At 35.8% G+C, this 25,225-nt stretch overlaps 1 protein-coding gene across 3 annotated transcripts in view; it reads right to left on the bottom strand.

Annotated features, from left to right (window-relative positions):
* Nucleotides 1-25,225, bottom strand: part of TEX11 (testis expressed 11) — a 230,575-nt gene that overhangs the window by 62,798 nt on the left and 142,552 nt on the right. For all 3 annotated transcript variants that reach the window (XM_039253356.1, XM_039253357.1, XM_039253358.1), the window contains 3 exons: nt 9,588-9,690; nt 5,566-5,690; nt 2,776-2,861 (listed from right to left, as the gene is read on the bottom strand). In XM_039253356.1, the coding sequence (XP_039109287.1) occupies nt 2,776-2,861; nt 5,566-5,690; nt 9,588-9,690 (314 nt within the window). The remainder of the gene's footprint in view (nt 1-2,775; nt 2,862-5,565; nt 5,691-9,587; nt 9,691-25,225) is intronic.

The raw sequence follows: 25,225 nt of genomic DNA, 5'->3' as shown, positions 1-25,225 counted from the left end.
TCTCAGTCACATCATTAGGAGTTATCATGTCCTAACCTCACCCTCCTCCATCTTACTATCGTATGTATATAAAAGTTCCCTTTTGACAAACCACATTTTTCTTCACAGAAAGAGAAAAGTGGGTGAATCAAACTTAACTTGTGTCTTTTTTTTAACTTTAGGTATCCCTATCAAATTTCCAAGGACATTTTCCACAGGAAATAGAAAAAAAAATCCTAAAATTCATACAGAAACACAAAATACCCTGAATAGCCAAAGCAACCTTGAGAAAGAAGAATAAAGCTGAAGACATCACACTTCCTGATTTCAAACTATACTACAAAGCTACAGTATATAGTAATCAAAATAACATGGTACCAACACAAAAAATAGTAACACAGACCAAAAGAATAGACAGCCCGGAAATAATAAGAGAGCCATGAGTATTCAGTGGGGGAAAGACAGTCTTTTTGATAAATGCTGCTGGTAAAACTGGATATTCACATGCAAAAAAAGATGAAATTGGGCCACTATCTTTCACTACTCACAAAAACTAACTTGAAATGGATTAAACACAGAAGACCTGAAATCAGTAAAACTCCTAAAAGAAAACACAAGGGAAAAGCTCCTTGACAATGACTTTTTAAGATATGACACCCAAAGCACAAGCAACAAAAGCAAAAATAAACAAGTGGGACTATATCAAATTACAAAGCTTCTGCACAGCAAAGGAAACAAAATGAAAAGGCAATCTATGGAATAGGAAAAAATATTTACAAACCATGTATCTAATATACAAAACAAATAAGGAACATATACAACTCAATAGGGAAAAAAAGCAAAGAATGTGATTAAAAAATGGGCAAAGGACTTGAATGGACATTTTTCTAAAGAAGACATGCATGGTCAACAAATTCATGAAAAGATGTTAAACATCACTAATCATCAGGGAAATGCAAATCAAGACCACAATGAGATATCACCTCATACCAGTTCAGAATCGTCAGTATCAAAAAGTAGAGATAAGTGTTGGTGAGGATGTGGAAAACAGGGAAACTTTGAACATTGTTTGTAGGAATATAACTTGGTACAGCCACTGGAAAACAGCATGGAAGTTCCTCAAAAATTAGAAACAGAACTACCCTATGATCCAGCAACCCCACTTTTAGGTATAGCTCTGAAGGAAAGAAAATCACTGTATTTTGTTTTTGTTTTTTTATTTTTTTCTTTTTATTTTCTTTTATTTTTTTATAGTTTATTGTCAAGTTGGTTTACATTAACACCCAGAGCTCATCCCAACAAGTGCCCTCCTCCATGCCCATTACCCACCTTACCCTCTTCCCCACCCCCCCACCCCCAGCCCTCAGTTTGTTCTCAGCATTCAGGAGTCTCTCATGGTTTGCCTCCCTCCCCCCCACTATTTTCCCCCCTTCTTCTCCCCCACGGTCCTCCATTAAGTTCCTCCTAATCCACCTATATGTGCAAACATATGGTAACTGTCCTTCTCTGCCTGACTTATTTCGCTCAGCATAACCCCCTCTAGTTCCATCCATGTTGCTATAAATGGCCAGATTCTTTCTCATTGCCTTGTAGTATTCCTTTGTTTAAATATACCACATCTTCTTGATCCATTCATCAGTTGATGGACACTTAGGTTCCTTCCATGTTTTGGCTATTGTTGAGAGTGCTGCTATAAACACTGGGGTACATGTGCCCCTATGCATCAGCACTCCTGTATCCCTTGGGTAAACTCCTAGCAGTGCTACTGCTGGGTCATACGGGAGTTCTACTGTTAATTTCTTGAGGAACCTCCACACTGTTTTCCAGAGGGGTTGCAGCAGTTTACATTTTAACGTTTATTTATTATTGAGAGACAGAGCATAGGTGGAGGAGGGGCAGAGAGAGGGGGAGACACAGAATCCAAAGCAGGCTTCAGGCTCTGAGCTGTCAGCACAGAGCCCGACGTGGGGCTCAAACTCACGAGCCGTGAGATCATGACCTGAGCCAAAGTTGGACGCTCAACCAACTGAGCCAACCATGCGCCCCAAGAAAATCATTATCTTGAAGAGCTATCTGAACTCTCATGTTCACTGCAGCATTATACACAATAGCTAAGACATGGAAATAACCTAAATATCCACTGATAGATGAATGGATGAAGAAAATGTGATATTTACACACACACACACGATTATTCAGCCATACAGAAAAAGGAAATCATGCCTTTTGTGACAACATGGATGGAGTTTGAGGGCATTGTGCTAAGTGAAAAGAAAGACAAACACTGTATTATCTCAGCTATATATTGAGTCTTAAAAAAAAAGCCAAACTCATAGAAAGAGAGTAGAATGGGGTTTACTAGGAGGTGGGTTTGGAGAAGTGGGAAAATGTTGGTCAAACGGTACAAACTTCAAATTATACGATGCACAAGTTCTGGGGCTATAATGTAGAGCATGGTGACTATGATTAACAAGATAGTATTATGTATTATATATCTGAAAGTTGGGAAGAGACGAGATCTTAAATGTTCTCACCAAACACAAAGAAACTAATTTCTTGAGGTTATGAATATGTTAACTAATTCTGCTGTGCAAACCATTTCACAGTATCAGGTTATACACCTTAAACTTACACAATGTTATTTGTTGATTATATCTCAAAAAAGCTTGGACAAAATTTAAAATAACGGTTGGTACGGTAGGCATGATCACATCAGCACCATTTTTACAAAGCTTATAGGTTAAGAATAAGATTAACAGGAAATCCTTTCACATCTACAGGATGTTAATTACTTACTTTAAAGCCGAAAGGACTTGTTGTGGGTCTTCTGAATATTGAGCTAAACATTCCAAAGCTTTTCCTGCCACAATTTGTAGTCCATTCTAAGTAGGACAAATATTATGTGTTAAATTATATCTCAAAGTGATACTTACAAAATGTTATCTAATTACAAGAAAAAATTCTGAATGTGTTCATTTTGTATTATCAAGTAGTAATGCAAGATGGTAGAATGAAAAATAACCACTGACAAAAACTTAACAGTTCAAGTTGGCCCCAGAAACCCACTCCTCCCTATCCATAAATACTCACTGCCTTGCCAACACTGCCTGAACTCACTAGGATGAATCTTGTTGTGCTCTTTATCCCAGTTTATTAGCAGTAATGAAAAGAACCCTGGTCTCTCATTTGCAGCACTCCAATCACAACAAAGCTCTGTAAGTCCTTTCTTTTTTCCTCTTTTCCCATTTCTCCCTAACTCCCCTAATCTTTCCACTATGGTCTCTGAAATTCAGTTCATTATCATCAAAATCTTCTCTGGGAGCAACATCTTGCTCCGCATTCTTTCTATAACGGAAATCTAGGTCCCACCAAGAATCTGCTTCCAAAAAGCCCTCTCAAGTCACAACTTTTTCTCTGATCTCCCTTCTACCCATAGACCTGGGGATGCAGTAGGTGGTGTTTTTGATCGCTGTTTTAAAAGTAATCTCCCTTCTTTCTCCTTAAACTCCCCAGCTCTGAATTTCCTGTCAGACTATATCACCCACCACTCCCCTTTGTGCTGATTTATCAGTTCTCAGGCCATTTCTTCTTATTTCTTGATGACCTATTTATTGCAGCTATTTTCTCGAAAAACTACTCTTGTCTTAGTTTTTGGCACTTTCAATATACAGATATATGATCCTCCTAATATCCTGGTCTCTTATTTCCTTGAATTCTACTCTGTCAGTTACCTTAACTATTCACTAGCATATTCATCAAGGGGACCCTGTCATTATTATTAAGGGTCTTTTCATGTGACTGTTGGCCATCTGGATGTCTTTTTTGGAGAAAAGTCTGGTCATGTCTTCTGCCCATTTTTAAACTGGATTGATTGTTCTGGAGTATTGAGTTGTATCAGTTCTTTATATATTTTGGATACTAACCCTTTGTCAGATATATCATTTGCAAATATCTTCTTCCATTCCATACATGGTCTTTTACATTTGTTGATGGCTTCCTTCACTGTGGAGAAGCTTTTTATTTTGATGTAGTCCCAATAGTTTATTTTTGGTTTTATTTCCCTTGCCTCAGGATATATATCTAGAGAAATGTTGCTACGGCTGATGTCAGATAAATTACTGCCTGTGGTCTCTTCTAGCATTTTTATGGTTTCAGGTCAGGTCTCACATTTAGGTCTTTAATTCATTTCGAGTTTATTTTTGTGTATGGTGTAAAAAAGTGATCCAGTTTCATTCTTTCTGCACATATCTGTCCAGTTTTCCCAACATCACTGGTTGAGGAGTCTGTTTTTTTTCCCATTGTATATTCTTTCCTGCTTTGTTTGTAGATTAATTGACCATATAGTTGTTAGTTTATTTCTGGGTTTTCTATTCTGTTCTATTGATCTATATATTGGACCCTGTCAATACTAATGTTTGCGAACCTTTCATACTCTCAGTCAGGGCTGGGACTTGGGTGAGCTAGGTGACTGATGCAAGTGAGGCACCGAGGGTAAAAAATTTAAGGAGGCACTTACTCTCAGGATCATGCAAGAACTAACTCTGCACTTGCATGACTCAGAAAGTGAGTTCTTCCTTAAGTGCCTCATTTCCTCACCCTAGTCCTGCACCCTGCTCTGCTTCATGTATTCTACTTTCTGACCACTATCTCCTACCTTTCTAATTCACTCCTTTCTATTCACTCTAGCAATCCTTCAACTGCACTTAGATCTCCAATCCATTCATGTTACTAATTTTTCATTGTCTCTCATCCCTTTGATGTCCTCCTCCATGGCCAGTTGAAATTCCATGGGGATTTATTATAACCACTACCTTGTTCCTTGATATTCCTACTCCTCTTTTGTTTCATTGTATTCATCTGGAAAAACTACAAGCCTGGTTGAATCCAACTTTCTACTGACTTTTGTGCCTACATCCATGCAGCTCAAAGTGGATGAATAAAAACCTGTATAACTATTTGTTTTATTTTAAATCTTCATCAAATAGGTCTTAATTCTTACTGGGCAAGCATCCCACACTACTCTTGTCATTCACTTTCTTGCTTTTCCAGATGATTAGTTTATATTTTACCCTAACTTCTCAAACTCCCCAACACCTCCTCTCCCATTCTCACTCTCAGATGATGACCTTATATCCTACTTTGTTGATAAAAATGAAGCAGTCAGGAAAAAACTTTCAGATTCCCACTACCACATTTATTCACACCCTAGGGACCACACCACATACTCTAACTTCTCAACCACTATCATAGATGAACTATGCATGTTCTTTCCTATAGCCAATCCCTTAATTCATCCAGTTGTGTGCATCACTTCCTCCCTGCTTAAGGAAACTGCTCTAACAACTCTCCTTTTTCTTTCTCATAATGTCAACTTTTTGTTCTCTTACTGGATCATTTCCATCAGCATATAGACATTCTCATTCATCTGGTCTCAAACCAACCAACCAACCAACCAACTTCTGATCCTACTTCTCACATCAACTACTGACCAATTTTTTTATTTGTAGCAAACTCCTCTAAGAATTTCCATTGTCTCTTAAAATCAAAAAGAGGTAAAAATCTTATAGATAAATATATAAGAATTACCTGTAGAGCAAAGTGGGCGGCTAAACTGAGAAGCGTGACAGGTGACTCTTTATCCATATGTAGTACATTCTCTTCTGGTTCTACACCTGCTATCAACCTCTCTAATGTATTAATTGCCCGCAAAGCTGAAAAAGAAGGAAAGAGTTAAAAAAAAAAAAAAAGGAGACACTCAATAGCTATCTAGGGTTAATTATACCACAGTGACTTTGGGATTCATTTTAAGAGCAGTAATAGCTTTAAAAAAAAAGAGAGAGCAGTAATAGCTTTAAAATATTAGTTAATTTTCGGGATGCCTGGGTGGCTTAGACGGTTAAGTGTACAACTTTCGCTTAGGTCATGATCTCGCAGTTCGTGGGTTCGAGCCCCGTGTCGGGCTCTGTGCTGACTGCCAGCTCAGAGCCTGGAGCCTGTTTCAGAGTCTGTGACTCCCTCTCTCTCTGACCCTCCCCTGCTCATGCTGTCTCTCTCTCTCTCCTAGAAATAAATAAAACATTTTAAAAAAATTAAAAAAAAATAAAATATTAGTTAATTTTCATAAAGACATCTAAATTGCTAAACTGTCAAGGAGGACTTGAATATCAGAAAAATGCTCAACTGGGCAATTCACCCACGTGAATTTATCCCATGGATATATTTGCAAAAGTGAACAAAAACATACAAGTATGTTCATCTAGCAATTTTTGTAAGAGTACAGTATAGGAGCAACCTAAACTCCCATCAATGATGGATGGGCTAAATACATCTTGGTACTCATAAAATGGAATATAAAACAGAATGAAATTGAAAAATGAATGGTAGTATTACATTCAATTATATATCTTAAAGGTAGACTACAATAAGTTATTACTTATATATTGTTATTTTAATCGTTACTTATAGAACTTAAGTAACGATTAAAATAACAAAACAAAGACAACTAATAAGCCAAAAACTGAGATAAATATAATCATGAAAAATACTCAATCCAAAAGAAAGTAGAAAAAAGAAAAATGGCAAAAAAAGAGCAAATGGGACCAACAGAAGACAAATAACAAGATGCTAAATTTTAACCTCACCATATCAATAATCATATTAAATATAAATGGTCTATATGACTCAAGTAAAAGGCAGATAGGCACACTGAATTAAAGAAAGCAACTTTCAACTATATGCTACCTACAAGAAACATACTTTAAAAATAAAGACAAAGTTAGTTAAAAGAACAAGCATGGGATAACATATACTATGGTAAAGGTAATCAAAAGAAAGCTGGAGTAGCTATATTAATATCAACCAAATGGATTTCAGAGCAAAGAATATTATCAGTGACAGAAAGTTATTCCATGATGATCAGGAGTTAATTCATTATGAGAACATAACAATCCTAAATGTTTATGCATCTAATAACAAAATTTGAAAACACAAGATGCAAAAACTTCTAAAACTACAAGGAAAAATGAACAACCTGCAATTATATTCAAGTATTTCAGTACCTTCTCTTAATAGATAGAATGAGTAGTAAATCAGCAAGAATATAGTATATTTTATACTACTAATCAACTTGACCTGAATGATGTTTATAGAATACTCAAGCAAACACTAGGAAAATATACATTTTTCTCAAGTGCACACTGAACATTTATAAATAAAGACAATATCCTGGGTCACATAACAAGCCTCAACATAATTAAAAGAATTCAAGTCACATAAAGTTATGATCTTTGACTACATGATTCCAAATTTACTACATAGCTAAATTAATTAAGATAGTGTAGAAGATAGATGAATAGATCAATGGAAGAGAATTAAGAAACCAGAAAGAGACCCAAACACACATATGACAACTGATTTTCTTTTCTTTTCTTTTTCTAAAAGTTTTTCTAAACTTTTTCTTTAAAGTTTTATTGATTTATTTTGAGAGAGAGACAGAGAGAGAGCGAGCACAAGCAGGGGAGAGGCAGAGAGATAGAGACAGAGACAGAGACTCTGAAGCAGGCTCCAAGCTGCCAGAACAGAGCCCAACATGGGGCTCAAACTCATGAACTGTGAGATCATGATCTGAGCCAAAATCCAGAGTTGGACACTTAACTGACTGAGCCACCCAGGCACTCTGACAATGGATTTTTCAATAAATGTGCAAAGGTAATTCAGTCGACAAAAAATAGTTTTTAAATAAATAATGCTGAAAGAAATAATGCCAAATGATTAGATAGCCATGTGCAAAAAAAAGAACTTTGGTTCATACCTTAAATTAAATACAAAAATTAGTACGAAATTGATCATAGAACTAATCATACACTTAAACCTATAAAATTTCCACAAGATAATACAGGAGAAAAATTTTGTGACCTTAGATTAGATGAAGATTTCTTAGATATAGTACCAAAAGCACAATCCATTAAAGAAGAAAAAAGATAAATTAGACTGTCAAACTTCTCATAAAAGACACTGGTATGAAAATAAGAATAAAAATTTGTAAAACATATCTGATAATTTATATCTAAAACATATAAAGAACTTTCAAATCTCAATAATAAAAAAAACAAAGTTCCCTATATCTCAGTAAATAAAATATATTTCTTCCCTACGTTCTAGCTACTATGACACTAAGAAGAATAAAACAGATAGAGATGGATTAAAAACAGAAAACAAAGCTCCCTAAAGAAAACTGGTTAAAAGATTTATACAAACACTCTCCCAAAGAAGATATATGGATGTCAAATATTAGACATTACAGAAATGCTAGTTAAAACCACAGTTAAGATACCACTACCCAAGTATTAGAATGTGTGGAAAATTTTTTAATGGACAATTCAAATTACTGGTGAGAATGTAGATCAATTAGAACACTAATAGATAGCTGGTTAGAATGTAAAACTGTATAGCTACTTAGGAAAACAGGTTGGCAGTTTCTAATAAAGTTAAAAACGTATTTATCATACAACCCAAAAGTCCAATTCCTGGAAATTTACCCTAGAGAAGTTAAATCTTACCATCACACAAAATCTGTAAGCATATGTTTATAGCATATTTATTCACACTCATCAAAAATGGAAACCATCCAAACACATTTCAAATGGTGAATGAATAAACAAACTGTGGTACATATATACTATAGATGACTACTCAGTAGTAAAAAAGAACTACGGACACACAACTGTATGGATGAGTTTCAAATGCATTATCCTAAGTGAAAGAAAGGCTCAAGAAGCTTCATACTGTATAATGCCATTTATATGACATTCTGGAAAAGGCAAAAATATCAGTTGTTCCCAGGACTATAAGTGGTAGGAAGGAATGACAACAAAGGAGCCTGAGGTAATTTTTTGCTCTGTATCATGATTGTAATGGTGGTTACATGACTGTATATACTTGTCAAAACTCATAGAATTATTCACAGAATTATTAATACAAATAAACCTCATAGAATCATACACTAGTAAATTTTATTCTTACATCATCCATAAACATGGCTTTAAAAAATGGTCACAGATAACTGGGGAAAAAATAAAAAGATTGAGCTGATTTTATGTTTAAGAAGTAAAATTATTTTATTTTAATAGAATATGACAAGGTTTAATAGGAAATCTATTTTGGGGTGCCTGGGTGGCTCAGTTGGTTGGAACATTTGACTTTGGCTCAGGTTCATGGGTTTGAGCCCCGTACTGGGCTCTGTGCTGACAGCTCGGAGCCTGGAGCCTGCTTCAGAGTCTCTGTCTCCCTCTCTCTCTGCTCCTTCCCTGCTCATGGTCTGTCTCTCTCTCTCTCAAAAATAAACAAACACTAATAAAAAATAAAATAAAACAAAAGTAAGCTGGAGACTTTGACTGTCTAAGACAACTCTTAACTGGGTTTGCAGTCTAAACTCCCTCTTACCCCACAACTTTGTAAACTTAATTTTTAATTACACAGGAAACCTAGAATATAGAATATACAACTCCACTATCTTAAAAAATGTTTTTTCCTTTACAGTACAAAAGGATTATTATTATTATTATTATTTGTATTAACAGTCAAATATAATTCATAAGTAACATTTATACCTCTGGTGGAGTTTTGCTCTAAAACTGCAATCTTGTATATATAAAAGTGAGTGAAAATATTTGTAGGATCGCGTCGTTCAGCTTCTCTCACTGCCACTTTAGCCTGAAAAAGAGAAATATTGCATCTCTTGTTAATAAGGAAGACTGTACCATATTTTACTAATATTATTAGCATAGTCATGATGGCTGAGGATACTCATCATGAAAAGAGGTGATTCTAAGTAAAATTTTTAAAGAACTGTTCTCTTGAAAACACTAAAGAAACAGTGAGTTCTGCTTATGGAAATAGGGTGCATTAAATATGTCAGACTGATTCTCCTACTGAAAACAATGAAAAATGTTAGATAACGTTTTTTTCGATTCCAAAGCAACTTACAAGACACTAAAACCTAAGGAAAAGTGAGGTTCCAGATAAACAAGCAGAAAATTAAAGCCACTTTTTTCTGGAGGGCATTTATAAATCTAAACAAATAGTAGCTTTAGTTTTAATGAACCTCACTAGGTCAAGGAAAAAGACATCAAGACCCAAGGGATCACACACAGGCTAAGGGCAAACCACAAGTAAACGCCTACCTACATCCCCAAGGAACTGCAAAGAAAGTTACTCTGGTTCTGAGAGAAACACAGTAAAATGGGGTAGGGAGAACCAATTTCTGTGTTATGATACAGGCTTTCTCACGTATTTACAGCAACAAATTACATCACAGGGGAAGCAACAAGACCTCAAGTGATAAATTTAGTTGACATTGGTCCCAAGCATCTGAAGAAGCAAATGTAAATCCTTTCTGGGGAAAGGAACCTTCATCATAAGCTTCAAGATGTTTCCAAAAATAATTTTTCAAGAATCATGAGCAGTAAACATTAAAAAAAAAAAAATCAAGCACACTAGAAAGCAAGGCACCATAAGTGAGACTCAGCAGAAACAACAAATAGCAGACAGATTCCCAAAATGCAGACACTAGAATTATCAAAAACTGTCTATAAAACACATTTTCAAAGTTCAAAGAAATAAAAATATATGTATTTGTGATATATATATAGATTGATATTCAATGGGTCATTCTGATACAATACAGTGGCTGTTTCCAGCTGATACCAATTCTGACTGATTATTGGCCATGCCATATTAGTTGTTACACATCTTGTATATCACAGAAGTTTGTAGGAAACATAAAACATAAAATATGACCTTGATGATTTGAAAAGAAGGAACTACTTGAAATGGAAAATAACCCAAGTGGAAACATAATGGATAGGTTTAATGGCAGATTAGAAACATGAGAAGGGAAAATTAATGAACTGAAAAATAAGACAAAGTAAATTAGTGAAAGTGCAGTACAGACGTTACAAACATGGACAGTTAAATAAGGATTCTGCTTTTTTTTTTTTTTTTTTTTTTTTAAAAAAAACCATTAAAATAACTGAAACACTAAGTAATTTCCACACTGGTAGAAGGGGGTAACCAGAAGTTTAAAAAAAAAAAAAAAAAAAAAAAGGACAATCCTTTCAACAAACTGTGCTGGAACAAATGGAGTCCCACATGCAAAAATAAAGGAAAAAAATGAATCAGAACACAGACCACAAACCTTCCAAAAATTAAGTCAAAATGGGTCATGAACCTAAATATAAAACCCCAATGAACAGAATTCTTAGAAAGTAACATAGGAGAAAATTGAAGTGATGTTTGATTTGGTGAAGGCTCTTTATTTTTTACTTATTTATTTATAAGATTTTATTTAAATTCCAGTTAGTTAACATATAGTGTATTCACATGTGAACATTCAAAACTTCCATATAACACCTGGTATTCAGCACAAGTGTACTCCTTTATAAAAAAATTTTTTTAATGTTTTATTTATTTCTGAGAGAGAGACAACATGAGCAGGGGAGGGTGAGAGAGAGATGGAGACACAGAATCTGAAATAGGCCCCAGGTTCTGAGCTAGATGTCAGCACAAAGCCCGACATGGGGCTCAAATCCACGAACTGTGAGATCATGACCTGAGCCGAAATCGGACGCTCAACTGACTGAGCCACCCAGGCGCCCCTCAAGTGCACTCCTTTAATCCCCATCACCTATTTAGCCCATTACCCACCACCCACCTCTCCTCTGGTAACCACTAGTTTCTTCTCTACAGTTAAGAGTCAGTTTATTGGTTTGCCTTTCTCTTTTTTCCCCTAAATGCTCATTTGTTTTATTTCTTAAATTCCACATAAGAGTGAAATCATATGATATTTGTTTTTCCCCTGATTTATTCATTTATTTATTTTTAAAAGAGCACAAGCAAGGGAGGGGCAGAGAGAGAGGACAGAGGATCCTAAGTGGGCTCAGTGCTGACAGGCTGACAGCAGTGAGCCCAATGTGGGGCTTGAACTCATGAACTGACAGATCTTGACCAGAGCTGACATCAGATGCTCAACCAACTGAGCCAACCAGGTGCCCCCTTTCCCCCAATTTATAATTGAGTAGTTTGTTGATTTAGTGTTGAATTCTTTGTACATTTTGGACACCAATTTTTTATCAGATACATATTTTGCAAATATTTTCTCTCACAGTGTGGCTTACGCTTTCATTCTCTTACAAGTGTCTTTCACAGATCAGAGGTTTCTAATTTTAATGATGTCCAACCCACACTTTGTTCTTTCATGGATTGTGCTTTTGATGTTTGTTTTTACTTTTTATGTTTATTTATTATGAGAGAGAGGGAGAGGGAATGTGAATGCTCTCCCAAAAATTAATAAAAAAATAAATAAATTGGGGAAAAGACTTCAAAAAACACCTCACTAATGAAGAGATACAGATGGCAAATAAGCATAGAAAAAGATGCTCGGGGCACCTGGGTGGTTCAGTTGGTTAAGGGGCCGACTTTGGCTCAGGTCATGGTCTCGCGGTTCGTGGGTTCGAGCCCTGCGTCAGGCTCTGTGTGGACAGCTCGGAGCCTGGAGTCTGTACTGGATTCTGTGTGTGTGTCTCTCTCTCTGCTCCTCCCCTGCTCACACTCTGTCTCTCTGTCTCTCAAAAATAAATAAACGTTAAAATATTAGAAAAAAAAAGAAAAAGATGCTCAACATTCTATATCACCAAGGAAATGCAAATTAGAATATCACTGTACAACTACTGAAATGGCTAAAATCTAAAACACTCACAAAACCTAATGCTGCTGAGAATGTGGAGAAACTGTAATTCTCATTCATTTCTGGTAAGAAAAAAATAGAGTAGAGTCATTTTGGAAGGTAGTTTGGTAGTTTCTTATAAAATTAGACATACTCTCACAATATGATTCAGCAACTATCTTTCTTAGCATTTACCCAAATGAGCTAAAAGCTAACGTCCACACAAAAATCTGCACATTAATGGTTATAAAAATTTCACTCAAAAGGTGCAAACTTTGAAGCATCCAAAATATTCTTCAATAGGGCATAAAACAAAAATAAAATTCAGAATACCCTAGTTCTGTAATGATAGTGGGTAAATCACTTTTATCTCTATTATAAAAGTTAAAAACAATAATATTAAAAATAATTATAGCTATAGAAATTTGTTAACAAATGAACAATGTAAAAGTATGTAAAGTGTGACATGAATAGCATAAATGTGGGGAGAGCAGAAGCGGAATGTAGATTTTCTTTATGCATTTGAAGACAGTAGTGCAGGGGTGCCTGAGTGGCTCAGTCGGTTGAGCGTCCGACTTCGGCTCAGGTCATGATCTCACGGTTCGCAGGTTTGAGCCCTGCATCAGGCTCCGTGTTGAATACTTGCTCAGAGTCTGGAGCCTGTTTCGGATTCTGTGTCTCCTTCTCTCTCTGCCCCTCCCCAGTTCACGCTCTGTCTTACTCTCTCTCTCAAAAATAAAAAATGTAAAAAAAAAAATTATTTTTAAGAAGGTAAGTAGTTAACAGCTTAAAATAGACTATTACATCTAGAAGATGTTTTATGTAAACCATACGGTAGCCACAAAGAAAAAAGTCATAATACATAAAAGATAAATAAAAAGGAATTACAGCATACCACTACAAGAATAATTTTTTTTAATTTTTTTTAATGTTTTATTTATTTCTAGGAGAGAGATAGAGACAGCATGAGCAGGGGAGGGTCAGAGAGAGAGGGAGACACAGAATCCGAAACAGGCTCCAGGCTCTGAGCTGGCAGTGAGCACAGAGCCCGACGCGGGGCTCGAACCCACGAACCGCGAGATCATGACCCAAGCGAAAGTCGGACGCTTAACCGACTAAGCCACCCAGGCGCCCCATACAAGAATAATTTTTAAAAAGACAGCTAGAGAAGGGCACCTGGGTGGCTCAGTCAGTTAAATGTCTGACTTCAGCTTGGATCATGGTTTCATAGTTGTGAGTTTGAGCCCCGCGTGGGGCTCTGTGCTGACAGCTTAGGGCCTGGCACCTGCTTGGGATTCTGTGTCTCCCTCTCTCTCTACCCCTCCTGTGCTTGCAGTCTGTCTCTCTCTCAAAAAATAAATAAGCATTAAAATTTTTTTAAAAAGACAGCAATAGAGGTGAAAAAATAAAGGAATTAAAAACTAAGAAAACAATTAACAAAATGGGAATAGTAGGTACTTACCTATCAAACTACTTTAAATATAAGTGGAATAAATTCTCCAATCAAAAACACAGAGCGGCTGAATGGATTTTTTTAAGTAAATTTTTAAATATTTGTTTATTTTTGAGAGAGACAGAGACAGAGCATGTGCAGGGAAGGGGCAGAGAGAGAGAGAGGGAGACACAAAATCTAAAACAGGCTCCAGGCTCTGAGCTGTCAGCATTGAGCCTGACACAGGGCTTGAACTCATGAGTCTTGAGATCATGGTCTGAGCCAAAGTCGGATGCTTAGCCAACTGAGCCATCCAGATGCCCCTGCATGGATTTTTAATAAAAACCAACCAACCAACCAACCAACCAACCAACCAACCAACAGTATGCTATACTAGAGACTAACTTATCTTTAAAGATAGACAAAAACTGAAAGTACTGAAAAAGATATTACATGCAAATGGTGAAGAAAAGAGCAAAAGTGGCAGTAATTACATTAAATAGTTTATTTAAAACTACTAACACCAAAGAAGGTCCCTATATAGTGATAAAGGAGTCAACTCATCAAGAGAATATTAAAAACTGTAAATATATATACACTAAACATTAGAGCAACTAAATATTAAAAAAAATTTTTTTTAATGTTTACTTATTTTTGAGAGAGAGAGAGAGGAGAGGGGTAGAGGGAAAGGGAGACATGGAATCCAAAGCAGACTCCAGGCTCCAAGCTGTCAGCACAGAGTCCAACAGGGGGCTTGAATCCACAAACTGTGAGATCATGACCTGAGCTGAAGTCAGACACTTAACTGATTGAGCCACCCAGGTGCCCCTAGAACAACTATATACTGAAAACTAATATTAACTGCAAAGATCACTAATCATCATGGAAATACAAATTCAAACCACAGTGAGATACTACTTCATACCTGTCAGAATGGCTAATTCAAATACACAAGAAATAACAAAGATATGGAGAAATAGGAACACTTATGCACTGTTGGTGGGAATGAAAACTGGTAGCACCACTGTGAAAATCATTATGGTATGGAGGTTCCTCAAAAAATTAAAACTGGAATTACCATATAATCCAGTTATTCTACTACTGAGCATTTACCCAAAAAAAGGGAAAACACTAATTTGAAAACATTACACCCCTGTGTTTATTGTAGCATTATTTATACGATATTGCAGCATTATTTAAAATAGACAAAATATGGAAACAATCCAAATGTCCATTGATAGATGGATAAAAAAACACATAGTATATATACACTGTAGAATATTACTCGGCCATAAAAAAGAATGAACTCTTCAATTTTCAATAACATGGATGGAACTAGAGAGTCTAGAGGATATAATGTTAAGTGAAATAAGTCAGAGGAAGACAAATACCATATTTTACTCATATGTGTTATTTAAGAAACAAAACAAAGGGGAAAAAAGAGGATAGAAAATAGGAGACTCTAAATAAAGACAACAAACTGGTAGTTGCCAGAGGAAAGGTGGGTAGGGGATATGTGAGATAAAAGTGATTAAGAATACACATCTTTTTTTTAAGTCTATTTATTTATTTTGAGAGAAAGGGAGAAAAAGCATGTGTACATGCACGAGTTGGGGTGGGGGGAGGTGCAGAGAGCTAGGGAGAGAGAGAATCCCAAGCAGACACGGGGCACAATCTCACAAACCATGAGATCATGACCTGCACCAAACCCAAGAGTTGGATGCTTAACTGACTGAACCACCCAGGCACCCCAAGAATATACTTATCTTGATGAGCACCTAGACACCTATACAATTGTTGAATCATTATATTGTACTCCTGAAATTAATATAACAATGTATGTTAATTATACTTGAATTTAACAATCAATCAATCAATCAATTAAATGTTAACCAACTGAAGAGAGTAATAGACAGCAATAATAAACACTAGGGAACTTCAACACCCCACTTTCAACAATGAATAGATCATCCAGACAGAAAATTAAATAGTGGGTCTGAATAACACTATAGACCAAATGGACCTTATAAATACTTACAGAACATTCTATCCAACAGCATCAGAATACATATTTCTCTTAAGTACCCAAGGATCATTCTCCAGGATAGACCATATGTTGGGCTAGAAAGTGAGCCTTAACAAATTTAAGAAGACTGAAATTCTATCAAGTATCTTTTCAAAACACAATGGTAAAAAAACTAGAAATAAATGACTGAAAAATGAAAAATTCACGAATACACAGAGATTAAACAACACATTTCTGAACCACCAATGGGTCAAAAAAGAACTCAAAGGAAATCAGAAAGTATTTTGAGACAAAGGAAAATGGGAACACAGCATACTGAACCTTATGGGATGCATCAAAAGCAGTTCTAAGCCAAAAGTTATTATGATAAACACATTAAAAAAAACTCAAACAATCTAACTTTACAACTAAAGGAATTAGATAAAGAAGAAAACAGTAAGCCCAGATTTAGCAGAAGAAAGGAAATAATAAAGAGTACAGCAGAAATAAATGAAATAGAAATGAGACAATAGAAAAAAATGACACTAAAAGTTGGACTTTTGAAAAGATAAAACTGACAAAGTGTTATCTAGACTAAGTAAGACAAAAGAGTGGACTCAAGCAAAATAACAAATAAAGCTAACATGAAAACTGACACCACAGAAATACAAATGATCATAAATTATTGCTATGAATAATTATATACCAACAAATTGAAAAACCTAAAAAAATGGATAAATACATGAAATATGCAACTTATATAGATTGAATCAGGTTGAAACAGAAAATCTGAACAGACCAATAACAGGTAAGATTTAATAAGTAATCAAAATCTTCAAAATCCAGTGCATATGAAACCTTCGCCAGGATACATCACATGATAGCCCACAAAAAAAGTCTTAATAAATTTAAGAATATTGAAATCATGTCAAGCATTTTTTTTCAACACTAAGAAACTGAAATCAATTACAAGATAAAATCTAGAGTGGCTTAGTCAGTTAAGTGTCCGACTTTGCTCAGATTATGATCTCACAGTTCATGAGTTCGAGTCCCACCATCAGACTCTGCACACAGCTCAGAGCCTGAAACCTGTTGCAGATTCTGTGTCTCCCTTTCTCTCTACCTTCCCCTGCTTTCATTCTGCCTCTCTCTCTCAAAAATACACATTAATTTTTTTTAAAAAAAAAGATAAAATTGGGGCACCTGGTGGGTCAGTTGGTTAAGTGTCTGACTTTGGCTTAGGTCATGATCTTGCCATTCCCGAGTTCGAGCCCCACATCAGACTCTGTGCTAACAGGTCAGAGCCTAGAGCCTTTTTTAGATTCTCTGTCTCTGTCTCTCTCTCTCTGTCCCTACCCAACTCATGCTGTGTCTCACTCTCTTAAAAATAAGTAAACATTATATCACCTTTTTAAAAAATTGCAATCTGAATCTCTCTCAAAAAGAAAAGATAAAATCTGGAGAAGAAACAGGCACATGGATGCTTAACGACATGATACTGAACACACAGGTCAATCAATAAATCAAATAAGAAATCAAGACATACATGGAGACAAATAAAAAAGAAAACAGAAGGATGCAAACTCTTTGGAATGCAGCAAAGTAAATTCTAGGAGAGAATCTGATAGGGATACAGGCTTCTCTAAAGAAATAGGAAAAATCTCAAACAAACTAACCTTATACCTAAAAGATCAAAATAAGAAAAAACAAGCTTAAAACTAGTAGAAAGAAGGAAATAATAAAGATTAAAGCAAAAATAAGTGAAATAATCTTAAAAAACAGAAAAGATCAATGAAACCAAGAGCCAGTTCTTTGAAGAGATAAACAAAATTGATAAACCTTCAGCCAGACTTATCAGGGAAAAAAGAGATGACTGAAATAAAATCAGAAATGAAGGAGGAGAAATAAAACCTGACACCATAGAAATACAAAGGATTCTAAAAGATTATAAGAAATTATAGAACAAATTGGCCAAACTAAAATAAATGGATAAATTCCTAGAATTATATAAGCTATCACAATGGAAATAGGAAGAAATAGAAAACTTGAACAGACTGATAACCATCAAAGAAACTGAATCAGTAACCAAAAATCTCCCCAACAAACAAAAGTCCAGGGCTAGATGGCTTCTTTTCAAACTATTCAAAAAAAAAAAAAAAAAAAAGAAATGGAAGAAAAACTTCCAAATTCATTCTACGAAGCCAGCATTATCCTGATTCCAAAGCAAGGGGGAAAAATAAAAACTCCACTGGAAAAGAGAACTACAGGCCAAGATCCCTGAAGAACATGGATGTAAAAATTCTCAACAAAATACTAACAAACTTAATCCAAAAGCACATTAAAAGATCCATTCACCACGCTCAACTAGAATTTATTCCTGAACTGTAAGGGTGGTTCATTATTCATAAGCCAATCAATATGATACACCACATTAATAAAAGAAAGGATGAAAACCATATGATCATCTCAAAAGATGCAGAAAAAGCATCTGACAGATACAGCATCCATTTTTGATTAAAAAAAAATCTTCAACAAAGTAGAGATAGAGAAAAAAATACCTCAACATAATAAAGGCCATATCAAAAAAAAAAACAAAACAAAAAACAAAAAACCACAGCTAATATAATCCTCAATGGAGAAAAACTGAGAGCTTTTCCTCTATGGTCAAGAACAAGACAGGAATATCCAATCTCACCACTGTTACTTACCATAGTCCTAGAAATCCTAGCTTCAGCAGTCCAACAACAAAAAGAAGTAAAAAGCATCCAAGGGCACCTAGGTGGCTCAATCTGTTAAGCGTCCTATTTCAGCTCAAGCTATGATCTCATAGACTGTGAGTTCGAGCCCTGCATCAGGCTCTGGCAGCTCAGAGCCTGGAGCCTGTTTCAGATTCTGTGTCTCCCTCTCTCTCTGCCCCTCCCTTGGCTCGCACTCTGTGTCTCTCTCAAAATAAAAATAAAAACATTTAAAAAAAATTTTAAAGGAGAAAAAAAGCCTCCAAAGTATTGGCAAGGAAGTCAAACTTTCACTATGTGCAGACAACACAATATTCTATGTAGAAAACATGAAAGATTCTACCAAAAATTTGCTAGAACTGACACACAATTTCAGTAAAGTTGCCAGATACAAAATCAACATACAGAAATCTGTTGTATTTCTATACACTAAAAATGAAGAAGCAGAAAGATAAATCAAAGACTAGATCCCATTTACTGTTACACCAAAAATCATAAGATACCTAGTAATAAATCTAACCAAAAAAAGTAGAAGACTTATACTCTGAAAGCTATGGAACACTGATGGAATACATTAGTCCACCAGTAATGACACAAAGAAATGGAAAGGCATTCATGTTTCTTGGAAGAACATATATTGTTAAAATGTATGTATCACCCAAAACAGTCTACATATTTAATGCAATCCCTTTTAAAATACCACCAGTATTTTTCACAAAGGTAGAACAATTCTAAAATTTGTATGGAATCACAAAAGACTCCAAATAGCCAAAGAAGCCTTGAAAAACAAAAGAAAAGCTTGGAGGTATCACAATTCCAGATTTCAAGTTATATTACAAAGCTGAAGTTATCAAGACAGTATGGTACTGGCACAAAATAGACACACAGATTAATGGAATAGAATAGAAAAGCCAGAAATGAACCCACAACTAAACTAATCTTTAACAAAACAGGAAAGAATATCCAATGGAAAAACGACAGTCTCTTTAACAAATGGGTGTTGGGAAAACTGGACAGCAACATGTAAAAGGATGAAACTAGATCACTTCTTACATCTTAAAAATAAATTCAAAATGAATTAAAGACCTAAATGTGAGACCTGAAACCATAAAAATCCTAGAGGAGAATACAGGAAGTAACCTCTTTCTAGACATGCACCTAGTGCAAGGTAAAGAAAAGGAAAAATAATCCTATTGGGACTACATCAAAATAAAAATCTTCTGCACAGTGAAGGAAACAATCAACAGAACTAAAAGGCAACCTATGGAAAGGGAGAAGATATTTGCAAATGACATAGCTGATAAAGGGTTAGTAGCTAAAATATACAAAAAATTTATAAAACTTAACACCACTAAAACAAATAATCCAATTAAAAAAAACGGGAAGACACGAATAGACATGTTTCCAAAAAAGACACCCAGATGGTCAACAGACACATGAAAAGATGCTCAACATCATTCATCATCAGGGAAATACAAATCAACACCAAAATGAGATAGAACCTCATACCTGTGGGAATGGCTAAAATTAGCAACATGGGAAACAACAGATGTTGGCAAGGATGTAGAGAAAGGGGAAATCTCTTACACTGTTGGTGGGAATGCACACGGGTGTAGCCACTGTGGGAAATAGTATGGAGGTTCCTCAAAAAGTTAAAACTAGGGGTGCCTGGGTGGCTCAGTCGGTTAAGCGTCCGACTTTGGCTCAGGTCATGATCTCATGGTTCATGGATTGAGTACCATGTTGGGCTCTGTGCTGGCGGCTAGCTCAGAGCCTGGAGCCTGTTTCAGATTCTGTGTCTCCCTCTCCCTCCGACCCTCCCCTGCTCACGTTCTCTCTCTCAGGAAAAAAAAAAAGTTAAAAATAGAACTACCCAGGGCACCTAGGCGGCTCAGTCGGTTAAGCATCTGACTTTGGCTCAGGTCATGATCTCACAATTCATGAATTCAAGCCCTGCATCGGGCTTTCTGATGTCAGTGGGGAGCCCACTTCGAATCCTCTGTCTCCCTCTCTCTCTAGTTCTCCCCCATGCTCTCTCTCTCACTCTCTCTCAAAAATAAACATTAAAAAAAATAGAACTACCCTACAATACAGCAATTGCACAACTAGGTATTTGCCCAAACGGTCCAAAAATACTGATTCAGTGGGGGACATGCCCCAATGTTTATAGCAGCCTTATCAACAACAGCCAAACTATGCAAAGAGCCCAAATGTCCACTGACTGATGGATGAATAAAGAAGATGTGGTGTATATATACTACAGAATATTACTCAGCCATCAAGAAGAATGAAATCTTGCCATCTGCAACAACGTGGATGGAGCGCTATAGTGTATTATCCTAAGTGAAATAACTCTGAGAAAGACAAATAACACATGATTTCACTCATATGTGGAGTTTAAGAAACAAAACATGAACAAAGAGGAAAAAAGAGAGGGAAGGAAACCTTAAGAGACTCTTAACTATAGAGAACAAACAGGGTTAATGGAGGGAGGTGAGTGGGGGATGAGCTAAATGGGTGATGAGTATTAAGGAGGGCACTTGTTCTGTGGGGCATTGGGTGTTTTATGTAAGTAATGAATCACTAAATTCTATTTCTAAAACCAATATTATACTATATGTTAACTAACTAGAGTTTAAATAAAAGTTTGAAACAAAAAGGGAAATTATAATGTTCAAACAACCAAAGAATGGAAATATAATTTTTAGTTTATTAAAATTAGTCAATGCTAAGACCAAAAACAATACAGTAAGATACCACGTCATGCCAGTCACAATGCCTAAAATCAACAACATAAGAAACAATAGGTGCTGGACAGGGTGTGTAGAAAGGGGAACCTTCTTGTGCTGTTGGTGGAAATGCAAACATGTGCAGGCATTCTGGAAAAGATCATGGAGGTTCTTAAAGAAGTTGAAAATAGAACTGTCCTATAATCCAGCAATTAATCTACTAAGTATTTACCCAAAGGATACAAAAATATGGATTCAAAAGGATACATGCACCCCAATGTCTATAGCACCCTTATCTATAATAGCCAAATTATGGAAAGAACCCAAATGTCCATCAACTGATGAATGGATAAAGATGTGGTAGTGTGTGTGTGTGTGTGTGTGTGTAAATATAATGAAATATTACTCAGCCATCAAAAAGAATGAAATCTTGGGGCACTTGGGTGGCTCAGCCAGTTAAGAGTGACTCTTGATTTTGGCTCAGGTCATGATCTCACAGTTCATGAGATTGAGCCCCACATTCGGCTCCGTACTGAGCGTGGAGCCTGCTTGGGAATTCTCTCTCTCTGACCCTCTCCTGGCTCTCTCTCTCTCTCTCTCAAAATCAGTAAATAAACTTTAAAAAGAATGAAATCTTTGCAACAACGTGGATGATGATAAGAGAGTGTTATACTAAATGAAGGAAGTCACAGAAAGACAAATACTATATGATTTTACTCATATGTAGAATTTAAGAAACAAAACAAATGAGCAAAGGGAAAAAAAAGAGAGGGAAGAAAACCAAAAAACAGACTCTTAAACTATGGAGAACACACTGATGGTTACCAAGAGGGGAGGTGGGTGGGAGATGGGTCAAACAGGTGATGGGGATTAAGGGATGTATTTGTGATGAGCACTGGGTGTGGTATGGAAGTGTTGAATCACTGTATTATACACCTGAAACTAATATTACAGTGCACATTAACTAATTAGAATTTAAATAAAATCAAGAAATACAGCATAGTACTGGCACATAAACAGAAACATAGGTCAATAGAACAGAATACAACACCGAAAATTGAACCCACACCTATACGGTTAATTAATCTATGACAAAGGAGGTAAGAATATACAATGGGGAAAACACAGTCCCTTCAAAAAATGATGCTGTGAAAGCTAGACAGCTACGTGCAAAACAATGAATGAAACTGGACCACCTTCATATACTATATACAAAAATAAAATAGAAATAGATTAAAGACCTACATGTGAGACCTGAAATCATAAAACTCCTAAAAGAAAACACAGGCAGTAATCTCTTGGACATTAGCCTTCACAACATATTATGGATCTGTTTCCTCGGGCAAGGGAGACAAAAGCAAACAAACTATTGGGACTACACCAAAATAAAAAGCTTCTGCACAGTAAAAGAAACAATCAACAAAACTAAAAGGCAAACCTATGTAATGGGAGAAGACATTTGTAAATGTCATATCCAATAAAGGGTTAGAATCCAAAACATATAAAGAACTTATATATAGCTCAACACCAAAAACACAAACAATCCAATTTTTACTTGAGGGTTTTATGCTGAGCGAAATAAGTCAGGCAGAGAAGGACAGCTACCATATGTCTGCATGTATAGGAGGATTAGGAGGAACTTAACGGAGGACCATGGGAGAGAAGAAGGGGGGAAATAGGTGGGGGAGAGGGAGGGAGGCAAACCATGAGAGACACTTGAATATTGAGAACAAACTGAGAACTGATGGGTATGGGGGAGAGGGGAAGGGGGGTGATGGGCATGGAGGAGGGCAGTTGTGGGGATGAGCACTGTGTGTTATATGGAAACCAACTTGACAATAAACTATTTTTAAAAAATGGGCAAAAAACCTGAATAAACATTCTTCCAAAGAAGTACAAATGGCAAACAGACACATGAAAAGATAACTCAACGTCACTAATTGTCAGGGAAATGAAATCAAAACCACAATGAGATTAGCACCTCGCATCTATTAGAATGGCTGGTATTGAAGACAAGAATGAACAAGTTTTGGCAAGGATGTGGAGGAAAGGGAACCCTCCTGCACTATTTATGGGAATGTTAATCATTATAGTCCCCATGGAAAACAGTACAGAGGCTCATCAAAAAAAATAAAAAACAGTAAAACTATTTTTATAGCAAAAATATATGATCCAGTAGTTCCACTGCTGGGTATTACCTAAATAAAACAAAAACACTAATTCAAAAAGGTATATGTACTCTTACATTTACTGCAGCATTATTTACAATATCTAATATACAGAAGCAACCCAAGTGCTCACTGACAGATGAATGAAGTCGTATATATATACAATGGAATATTACTCAATCATAAAAAAGAATGTGGTCTTGCCATCTGCAACAACATGGATGGATCTAAAGGGTATTATACTAGAAGGTAAGTCAATTAGAGAAAGACAAATACTATATGATTTCATTTATATGTGAAATCTATAAAACAAACAAAAACGACAAATACTGAGAAGCAACTGGTGGCTGCCAAAGGGGAAGATGGAGGGGATGTGCAAAATAGATAAATGTGATTAAGAGGTACAAAGTTCCAGTTATAAAATAAGTCATGGTGATGAAAAGTACAGCATAGGGAATATGGTCATCAATGCTGTAATAATGTATGGTGACAGATGGTGTCTACACTTATAATGGTCAGCACTGAGTAATTACAGAACTGTTGAATGAATGTGTTGTACACCAGAAGCTAATATAACACTGTATGTTAATTATACTTCAATCATAAAAGGTCAAAACAATAACATGGGGCGCCTGGGTGTCTCAGTTAGTTAAGTGTCTGACTTTGGCTCAGGTCATGATCTCGCAGAACGTGGGTTTGAGCCCCACATCGGGCTCTGTGTTGACAGCTCAGAGCCTGGAGCCTGCTTTGGATTCTGTGTCTCTCTCTCTCTGCCCCTTTCCTGCTCACTCTCTGCCTCTCAAAAATAAACGTTAAAAAAAAAAAAAGAGAGAAATCACAAATGACATTAAAAAAAAAACTATAACTAACCATTTCAAAATGAGATAAAAACCATTAAGAAAATGATACAAGAAAAAAAAGTCAGAAATGAGGTATTAGATCTCAGAAAAAATTTAGAAGAAATTATTTCAGAAATGAAGACTGACAAAAAGAAATATGAGCGTAATAAGTACAGTCAATAATGCCATAAGAACATAGGAAACATTTTAAAATTTAAAAGGAGGAAATTTTTAAAGTTAAATAGAATGGAAGACTATATATATTCTATCACAAGAAAAGATAAACATGAAAAAAAGAAGACAACCAAAGTGATCCACAGATTCAATGCAATCCCTATGAAAATCTCACTGCCATGTGTTTTGTTTTGTGTAGAAATAGAAAAACTCATCCTAACATTCGTATGTAGTCTTAAGGGACTCTGAGTAGCCAAAAAAATCTTGGAAAAAAACAAACTTGAAAGACTCACACTTCCTAACTTCAAAACTTAATACAAAGCTACAGTAAGCAAAACAGTGTGGTACTTGCATTAAGAACAGACATATAGGTCAATGAATTAGAATAAAATGCCAGATATAACCCCTCACATATGCTCAAATGATTTTTTATCAGACTGCTA

This window comes from Hyaena hyaena, unplaced genomic scaffold (assembly GCF_003009895.1).
Source record: "Hyaena hyaena isolate Hyena2069 unplaced genomic scaffold, ASM300989v1 scaffold_451, whole genome shotgun sequence".
In the NCBI taxonomy this organism is placed as follows: Eukaryota; Metazoa; Chordata; class Mammalia; order Carnivora; family Hyaenidae; genus Hyaena; species Hyaena hyaena.
Note: the sequence above shows the minus strand (reverse complement) of the source record. Positions and strands in the feature narration are given on the sequence as shown.